Here is a 10242-nt window from a genome sequence, read left to right on the forward strand (position 1 = left end):
GTCGACCGCTGCGCATGTAACGGAGGAATAAACCTAACAAAGCAACTGCTGGAGGAACAGAACAGCTGCATTTCATTACAGGCTGTTGTCATGCAGGCTACGTGGCACGTTTTACCTCGGCTCATAAAAGGATTAGAAGCTCTGTTAAAGTTCTTAGCACCAGCTGTTTTTCATGATCCCAGCATGTTATTGCATGTGCAGCCTGTGTTGAGGCTGAATTGCATCAGTCAACATGCAATAATGGGAACAGAGTTGTGTCACAATGCAGGGTAAACAACAATTTTGATTTTTTCTTCTCGTTTGTTCTGATGAATTTACATAAGTTATCATTACATGACTATCTTTAATACTAAGTAGTGCTGTGTAATACTTTAGTTAGTATTGATCTGATACAAAGTAAATACAGGGCCAGTATTGCAGCTTATGTAGAGAGAGTGTGCTGTGATTTATGAATTTGACTTTCCTCAATAATTAGTTAACGCAACAAAACACACCTTTCAGCTTTCCACATATTTTGAAAACTGGGTTCTGATCCAAAGCAGTTTGGATCATTGTGTTGTTTAAATGTGATATAGGCTATAAATAAAATAAGAGGACAGAACGAAAGTATCGATCTGATACAAATACCACCGTTGGAACCAACTATCAACATCTGGACTGATCCACCTACCTTTAGTGTTAGAACTATGGTATGCCATTGTGTGTGTGATGCAGAATTAGAGTACAGCAGAACTTTGTATGGCTAGGAAAAACCAGGGTACGAAAATTATTTCCAAATCAGAAACTACTGTAAAACCAGGCATCCATGTGCATCACTCATTTTAGTTCGAGGGCCACACGTCTGATCAAGTGTTTTCATATTATGTATAAAAACAATTGTTTTGTTTTTTGATCTTAAGTATAAACACATTCTGAACAACATTTGCCTCAAGGCACTTTATATTGTAGGGAAAAGACCCTACAGCAGGGGTGGGGGAGCTCCAGGCCTCAAGGGCCGGTGTCCTGCAGAGTTTAGATCTCACCATGGATCAAGACACCGGAATCAGATGATTAGCTCATTACCAGGCTTATGGTGAACTTCAAAACATGTTGAAGAGTTAATTTAGCCATTTAAATCAGCTGTGTTGGATCAGGGACATATCTAAAACCTGCAGGACACCGGCCCTTGAGGCCCGAGTTCCCCCACCCCTGACCTACAGTATTGGAAAGGAAAATCAGCAATCACATGACTACACTTGGTGACAGTGGGAAGGAAAAACTCCCTTTTACCAGGAAGAAATGTCCAGTAAAACTAGGCTTGGGAAAAAAAAACAAAAAAAACAAAAACAAAAAAAAACCCAAGTGGAAATGTGCCAGGATTTGCTTAACCAACTTATCACCAACACTCTGTGGCAATCTAAGCCATAGGTAGCAACTTCATTATTAAAAGGGCTGTAAAGCCGACAAGGATTCAGACAGAAATAATATACGGACAGTGTTAAGTCCAAATATTACACAACCATTTAGTGGGCTGGACTTCCTGCTCATTCACAAATGAGCACGCACACACACCCAAACTGGACCCTGGAAAGAACTCGCCCCTAAATTAACTAAAGCCATCAAATATATGCTTGTTGTTCACATCATCTACATATTCCTAAATAATTAATGCACAACATGAATGGTTAAGTGAGCAAGACCACCAACCATAAAAATGTTAACATTTATTGCTGTTTCTGAATACCCCATTGAAAGCAAAAGCATTCAGAGTATACACAGAAATTGTACAATTAGATATGGTTTCACAAAGGCAGTGAACACATACTGTATTACAATCTACAAAAAAATCTACTTTACAGAAATTTAAAATTCTAAATATCAAAAAGTACAGCTGCAGAAACAAGTGTAGAACTGGAACCAGAAAACTGCTCTGGATATCGGTTGGTGAAACAACATGGTGACATCACAATACAAAGAAAGCATCTGATCTTTGTACTTACAGCTGGTATTTGGAAACTACAACTGGCAGACGAAACTAAACAAAAAACAAATATACGTCAAAATAACTCATTGAAATGATCATAAATTATGTTGGTTTTATGCATCCAAAATATCATTTTACAAAGGACGCCTCTACAAGGTAGACCGTCATAGTACTGTTCAGTAGGATTGGTAGTGTATCAATGTGGGGTGGGTTAAACAGGACACGGGGGGGGGGGGGGGGGGGGGGGGGGGGGGGGATCTCACATCTCTGGTGGAACACACGTTGGTTAGTTGGTTGCCATAGTTTAGGTCAGGAACAGATTTGCTGGTTTGTTTAGCTTACATGTGAAATTCTTAAATAATGAAGATCTGATGCAGCTCTGTTCTGACCCTGGCAGTGTGCTACACTACGGTTAAAGACTACCAATCCTGTAATAATGTCAAAATGGCTGGAGTGAGTGGCATTAAACAACCAGACCACCACAGAACTCAAACAACCCCAGTGAAAGAGACAAAAACCAAAACACAGCTGCAGAAACCAACCCCTTTTAGGGGAAACTTAAAAGCAAACTTAAAAACAGAAGAGAGGAAGATCAATAAAATATTCCAGTTAAAAAGAAGGAAAAGAAAAAAAAATTTTGGGATGCCCACATCAGTGCCAGGTAGCCATTTTGGAGGAGTGTCCAAAGCGTAACGAGGCGTTCTTCTTGTGTTTGAGGTGCTGTCCTCGTTCCCAGTGACAGTCAAGCTGGAGTCAAGGACAAGCTGGTTTATGGTCACACATGGCTGCAAAGGGAGGGGGAGGCTCTCAGTCTAGTCCTGCTCCATAGGCTCCTCGGTGTTCCCAGTGTTTAAGATGGCACTTCCCATATCGCCCTCTGTAGGAGGTTCACTTGTACTGCTGGAGGGAGTGAGAGCTACATCTTCACTGGCTGCTTCTGCTCTCTCCTCTATGCTACAGCTGCTATCGCTGCTGCTACTGCTGCTGATGACTGGGTCACTGTTGCTCTCCTCACTGTCTCTGCTGGTCTCGGGGCTTTCCAGGTCGCCTGTGGGTGCCTGCTGCTCTGTCTGATCCATGTCACTGCCCTCGTCCTCTGAGCCACACGGCACTTCCCTCTCGGCCTGCTCGGCCTCCTGGCCCGAGTCTGCACATGCATCGGCCGCCGTGCTGCTAGTTGGTTCTGTAAAAAGTGAAAAAGAGCAGAGGAAAAACTAAATCAAAAGTAGCTCCAGAGGGGGAGGGATGCACGCGATCCCAACATTACACTGGCGAGTACAGTATGAAGATATTTACAGAAAGAAAATTATATATTCTTGAGAATTCACTCTCACCTCCAATAATGCTTCTGCATTATAATAAATGAAATGTTACCTTTTGTATCAGTAAATGAACTCTTTATGTGGTTTACATCATTTAAAACTATCCTTTCGTGCCTACAAATAATTCCTTTTTACTTTACTTAACCATCTGTTCAGGTCTTGCTCTACGAGTACACATGCAGAGGTATTTGTAGGCCACTCTGGTCTAAACTACGTAATGCAAGAACCACAGCCACCACATTGTCATTGCAGTAAAAGGTACTGACAGCATCTTCAGGTATCAGCAGACCTGGCCTCTTAAACCTGGATTATATTGTGCTGAGAATACAGCTGGAGACCCAACGGCCAAGTGGTCATTCGTATTATACTCGTTTGATATCTGCTTGAAGTCCGATGCCTGGATTGTAATGCAAGTTCACCACAAAAAAAAAAAAACAACAACAACAACAACAGGCACAGAGACGTCTGCATGAATCCTTTTGCTAACTGCGTAATGACGACATTTACACCAGTGGAACTCGCAGACTTGCGGGTGCAGAGTAATCCCTGCTTCATCGTTAACAAATCCAGCACCACTCGGCCCTCAGCTCGGCTGTCCCTCTCTTCTGCCAGCTGCCCAAATTACACACACTGTGCATCAAATTATATGGTATTAATAGGACATGGGGTCAGTTTTATTTTCAACGCTATTCCTTAGTTAACTAGTTAAATTACAGCTTACATCAATGTAGCGACAATTTGTGAAACTGGACTGGAAACTGGTTACAATCTATATCAATTCCTCAGTCATGATGTTGAATATTGGGCAGTAAAGTCACACTTTACACAGAAAGTACTGCTTGAATTGTTCAACAACCAACAAGAGACACCAAAACATGTGTTTGTGAAAAGTACCCTTGAAAATCTAAAAGCCACAAGTTGTCCCTTTATTGAGATCAAAGAAAAAGTACCAGATGTTCACACCTTACGTGTTATAGTTATATATGTCAGAGTTTAAGCCAACTCTGACTTTGATGCTTCATGTTGCAGTGTAAAGTCAGAGCAAGCATGTCATTTGTAAGAAAGTGAGTAGTCTCGCTTTTCTTTTCTTAAAACATAAAAACAATTACTTTTTAACCAAAATAGTGACAAGCTGTTTTGCCGTACCACGACTTGTTCTCCAGGTTCCCTATGGTAAAGTTCTGAAGCATGTTTTTGAACAAGGTAAACTATCACAAAGCATCTGAGCTGTTTCTGTTTTTAAACTCTGCAATCTGATTGTTAACTGGGGTTGGTTTAGTACGCTAGAAACCTGAACAGCCAATACAGCCAGCACATTTGCACAATCGCTTGTATTTTTCATTATCTACGTTTGTAGAGTCAGCTCGACTTTGTAGCCTCAAACTGCTCAGTACTAAATTTATTGCCTTAACGTCCACAACCAATGAACAAACAGCACTGAAGAACACCTACCTTGGTCTTCAGTGGCAGCAGCACTGCTAGAGGCTTCATCCTCCTTATATGCAACCTTTTCTTCTTCTTCCTCTTCTTGGACCATGGCTTCTGCTTCTTTTGAGTGGCAGGTGGCATCTGAAGGCCTCAATGCATCCACCCCATGCTCCTCCTCTTCATCCTCCTCCTCATCTTCTTCCTCTTCATCCTTGCTGAACTTAAGTCTCTTCACCTCTTGCTGTTCAGCTTCCATGTCCTCTTCTGTTTCATCGTGTTTGTTCTTTACCGAGCTTCCCGGGGATCCGCCTGATGCCGAAACCTCACTAAAAATGAAATAAGAAACCAGAGATACACGTGAGACCAGCAGCTTTGATTGCGCTCCTGGTGTGTTAAGAATTCGGACATACCTGGAATCTTTGTCGCCATCTGGGTCCGTGTCAGTGTCTTTGTTGTCTGTGCTGTCTGGCAGACCATTAGCTGTTAGTGAGCTGGCCAGAGAAACTTTCGGTCTGTTCAGTGGTCGTGGAGTTCCTGGACCATTCACTTTCCTATCACAAAAGCAAACCAAAACAAATAAATAAATGAAAATACATATTTATTTTTTTAAATCAGGTCAATAATCTGTCCTCAACACAACCTCTCTGTAAACGCAGATGTGCTTCCAGGAGCCATTACTCCATTCATTCTATTCACAGCACTGCATCCATTTTTTCTGCAAAAGCATGAAAGAGAAAAAAATATTAATGCATTATTAAAACCCTCTGCATGGACACTGAATGCAGATAAATATTCTATTAAACTCTAAACTTGAACACATCACTTACTCTGAGATTGGATGGACACAGCTTACCACCATTACGTTCTAGAGGGAAATAAAAATTTCTAAAGTTAATCACAGACATTATTAGTTGAAAAATACCTAACTTTTCTGTTCACGTCTTACCTTCTCCACCCCCCGAAGAAACTTATCTGTTCCTGTATAGTTCCTCTTAGGTTCTGTAAGTAGCTCACACAGGCGCTGGATCGTGAATGGGATTCTACAAATGGAAGCAGAGCAACAGATTCACCATACAGTGACCAGGACAAGTGTCCTTCAGAAGGTCCATGAATCTATTTTATGTGGTTCGTAAGTGGGAAGTCACCAGTTATAAAAATCAACAGGGAAGGACAGATAATATTGAGAAACACTGTTCTGAGCTCTAATAGTCTCCCTTTAAGAAATGAGATTCAACTCGGTGTTGATTGATATACCCCCAAATCACAACAGTCACCTCAAGGTGCTTCATACTGTAGAGTAAAGACCCTACACTAATACAGAGAAAACCCCAGCAATCAGGCAACCCCTTACGAGCAAGTTTTATGGCAACAGCGGGAAGGAAAAGCTCCCTTTAAACAGGAAGAAACCTGTGGCAGAACCAGGCTAAGAGAGGGTCCAGTTGGGCAACCAGTTGAAGAGGAGATGAAGAGAAACAAACTTAGTTGGGTACAGCTCTAGTTGAATCAGGTTTTGAACAATCTTTGTACTCTGCTAATTTAATCTAGTTTTACAGCATGGTTTTTCATCTAGAACTGGTCTTATGTGGTCTAGATGGTGCTGAAGGGTTGGAGGTGGGCTAAATCCCAACTCTGAAAGTAGGTTATAAGTAGTAGCATGGTTCCTTTAACTATAGGTTTAACAGCAAAATTGTGCAAATAACTGAACTAGTTGCTCAGTACACTCATTTATTTAAAGCTGCCAACCACAAATTAACTTGAAATGTATCCAAAATTGATGAATAAAAGTACTGTTGACACACATTATGCAAAATTCTGAAAGAAAGTGCAAACTGACTGGCCTGAAAAGACTTGGGCAATAGGAAATGCTTTCACAACAAGCAAAAAAACACGAAAGAAAGAAAAAGTGTATATGTGCACATATAACACACAGTGTAACCTTGCTTGGCTTCTCTATTGATACCACTTCTGCCTCACGTGTTCCACTTCAGCTCAGTACCCACCCATTGTATCCCTTCACAATCTTTAGAATTCTCTCTTTCATATCTTCAAATGGAACTGACTCCACATTGGGATTTGCAGGACCTCTTTGCTCAGGGGCTGAGGCTCTGAAGTCATCCATCACTTTCTCCAATTTAAACAGGAAGTAGTTCTTAAATTGAGACCATTGAACCCTAAAGGAAATACAGTGAATAATTAGAAACAGGTCAACACACTGGCAGAAGACATGTTAGAAGCTTAAAACAAGTCAAAGTTCAACATTTCCACCACTGTGACAAATGGCAGATAAATTAGAAACTGCAATGTTGTTAAAGTTAACAGACCTATGCTATATGAAAGAAATGGACCCTTCCACTGTATTTTTACAGTCTGAAATCTACCCCACACTTTTGTATTTTTGCGATTATCTAATAAGACCAGGTAATGTCAGATACCACAAATCATTTTGGAAATCAAATGCAATATTAAAAAAAGGGTCATCCATCCATCCATCCATTCGCTTCCGCTTATCCTTTTTCAGGGTCGCAGGGGGCGCTGGAGCCTATCCCAGCTGTCATAGGGCGAAAGGCGGGGTACACCCTGGACAGGTCGCCAGTCTGTCGCAGGGCTAACACATAGGGACAGACAACCATTCACACTCACATTCACTCGCACATTCACACCTAGTGGCAATTTGGATTATCCAATTAACCTATCCCCACAAGCTGCATGTCTTTGGACGGTGGGAGGAAGCCGGAGTACCCGGAGAGAACCCACGCAAACACGGGGAGAACATGCAAACTCCACACAGAAAGACCCCGGCCTGATGGTGGAATTGAACTCAGGACCTTCTTGCTGTGAGGCAACAGTGCTAACCACCGTGCCACCGTGCTGCCCAAAAAAGGCAAAAAAAGGTCAAAAAAAAAAAAAAAGGGTCAAATAAACAATTTTTAAAAATGTTAAAAAAAAACAAAACTTTATTGATTACTCTGTGAAAAGAGTAATTTTAACATGGCCTTAAAAACATGTCACCCCTAGACTGAATATGTGTTTATGTGTGTAGTACAATTTTTCCAAGGTTAGGTCTAGCTGCAAAAAAAAAAAAAAAAAAAAAAAAAAAAAAAAAAAAAAGGCATTAGGCAAACACTGTGGTTGATGTTTATCTGTTGTGTCAAATCAGTTTGTACAAACTATAAATGTATGAAAGTTAGATACTCCAAAACATCTTTAGCTTGACACCAAAACTACAACCACACACACTGACTAGCTGCTTCAAATCCCTGCAGAGGGCCCTGGACATCTGACACCTCCGTTTGAAAAAGCTCTTACAACACTTACAAAAAGAAAGCTAGTGGTCATTTTGTGTACACCTCTTGTCATTTGCCACCGTTTCCTCCTGCTGGCTTGAGGGGCTGCTGTCTGCACCAGCATGTGGAATTTCTGGTAGCAGGTCAATGCTGACCCACCACAAACAAACTCACTTACTATCCCCAAAATACAGGTGAATTCCCATCATAGGTCTTTGTTAGTACCTTAAACTTTTCTCATTACAATATTTTAATAATTGTTCTGTTTACCATTTCCTTTTTAATCACCCAACCCCACGTGTTTATTTGGCCCATTTTCTTTAATCTTATGCCTTATGTAAGAATAACTCACTTAGATTTCAACAGTACTTACTACAGGATACTGCAGTAAGAAACCCTTATGATTTTAAATGATCCAATTATAAAAACACATGTTAACTAATATAACAGCAAATTGAAATTACTTATAGTCATGAAAGCTTTGAGCCACACATACTTTAGGCTGTTATCTCAAGTCCAAAAAGTCTATAAAATGTCATCATACAGGGCCTATTTAAAATGATAACACTTGTGTATTTGTGTGTGTGTGTGTGTGTGTGTGTGTGTGTGTGTGTGTGTGTGTGTGTGTGTGTGTGTGTGTGTGTGAGAGAGAGAGTAAGAGAGAGAGCAAAGGGATACAATAAATAGGTCTGTAGTTTTCACCTACATGGCATCGCCAGTTTTGGCGATATGGCATAGAAACTGTTCCAGTAGAGGAGATGGCTCCTTCTTTCCTTTCTTGTCGAAATCTGTTAAGATGAAAAATAAAATAAAAAACCCTGAGTGGCTTAACATGACCATTTAACTAGTGGAGGTGCACAGGCTTTGATTTACCTCAGCTTTCCCAACAGTTTTGATAACTCTGCCAATAAACCTGGATATTTTGTTTACTTTCAGTTATAATCTACTCTAGCCGACACGTAAAAAGCTGGTACCAGATCCCCGAGGAGTCACCCTATCTCGTTAAAGTTATCTATTTACATAACCAGTGTTGCTAATTCGCTGGCTAGCCTAAGTTTAGCATGTTAAGTTAGCCAGAAGACCATAGCCGGCAAATAACTGTACAAAAAGCCGGTGACAGTCGTCATATACTTAATACATATCTGTGAGAATATTATCAGTTACTGAGGGCAAATACATAAGAACTTTACAGTAAATCCAAAGGAATAAGTTGTATTTTCTCGTCGTTCTTTCATGACTAAACCATTTCCGTGAAACCGCTTATAATGCTAGCCTTAGCTAACGCTAGCCTCGAGTATCAGCTAGCTAGCGCCATTAGCGTGAGAGATACAATCCGATCATTTGTTACAAAAGAGTAATCTGGGCCGGACACAAATATCGTGTGGTCTCGGCCGATGAAAGAACAAGAGGAATAAACTGAGTATAACCTCTGAGAGCTTCTTGAAGCGAATCAATTTCCATCACGTCGTTGCCCTCTGTCAGTCTTGTAGATGTAAAAAAAAAAGCAGACTGGCGGCTAGCTGCGGCTGCTAAGCTACAACCTCACAGACAGGCAAAGAGGAGGAAGCATTTTAATATGGCGCCGTGAGGTCACTGCCTGTTCGCTGAAACACACGGGGGGAGACAAGCGCTCCACTTATGAATGGAGGTGGATTTACACAAACAGACGGAGAAAATGAGACAATGTTTTAAGGGGCGACATTCTTTTAACACAATATCGACTTAAAACAGAATTTATACCAAAACAAATTCATCTTAAACATAAAAAAGTATATCAGAAAAATGTGAACCAAACTTGTAATTTAAATGTCTTTATCAGCACAAGTTTTGGATTTATGCTATCCAATACAATGCATGTGCATTTCTTTTTATTCGTGAAAAAAGGCATGGTTGGCTGAATGCCAATCTATTTGCGTTATGTAACATTATGATATACACATTTAGACGTGGGAAATTCAAGCTCAGCTGTATAATTTTTTAATAACAAGTGGATCAGAATGATTTCTATAAAAGTACACTGAACATAAAAAGATGCTGCATGTGAAATATGGATACATTAAGATGCTATGCACAGATACAATCTGGGACTGAGAGGCACTCATCACCATTTGCATACAGAGAATATTTACAAAGATATTTTTCTGAATCATTAGTTATGATACCTGACAATTTAAAATGTCGATTCTAAATATAGATTTTGTATCTTAAGTTAAATTTAGACTAAATTTAGGAGGGGTGTCAAATT

At 40.4% G+C, this 10242-nt stretch overlaps 1 protein-coding gene across 1 annotated transcript; it reads right to left on the reverse strand.

Moving 5' to 3' along the window:
- Positions 1–2209: 2209 nt before the first annotated feature.
- Positions 2210–9583, reverse strand: ppp4r2b (protein phosphatase 4, regulatory subunit 2b). The gene is made up of 9 exons (XM_080890666.1): positions 9425–9583; positions 8704–8785; positions 6714–6884; positions 5660–5753; positions 5541–5578; positions 5354–5428; positions 5124–5264; positions 4738–5039; positions 2210–3146 (listed from the first exon to the last, which is right to left on the reverse strand). Exons 1-9 carry the CDS (start codon positions 9456–9458, stop codon positions 2776–2778), a joined length of 1308 nt encoding a protein of 435 aa, XP_080746792.1. The 5' UTR covers positions 9459–9583; the 3' UTR covers positions 2210–2775.
- Between the last annotated feature and the right edge of the window lie 659 nt (positions 9584–10242).

The sequence above is a fragment of the Rhamphochromis sp. 'chilingali' genome (assembly GCF_963969265.1).
Source record: "Rhamphochromis sp. 'chilingali' genome assembly, chromosome: 9".
Lineage (NCBI taxonomy): Eukaryota > Metazoa > Chordata > Actinopteri > Cichliformes > Cichlidae > Rhamphochromis > Rhamphochromis sp. 'chilingali'.

Excerpts from the sequence above, each read along its gene's own strand:
- ppp4r2b (XM_080890666.1), bottom strand. The coding sequence starts at position 9,458 with ATGGAAATTGATTCGCTTCAAGAAGCTCTCAGAG. Across the intron at positions 8,786-9,424 it reads GCTTCAAGAAGCTCTCAGAG|ATTTCGACAAGAAAGGAAAG; the intron begins GTTATACTCAGT and ends TCATCTTAACAG. Across the intron at positions 5,754-6,713 it reads ATTGTGAAGGGATACAATGG|AATCCCATTCACGATCCAGC; the intron begins GTGGGTACTGAG and ends TTCCATTTGTAG.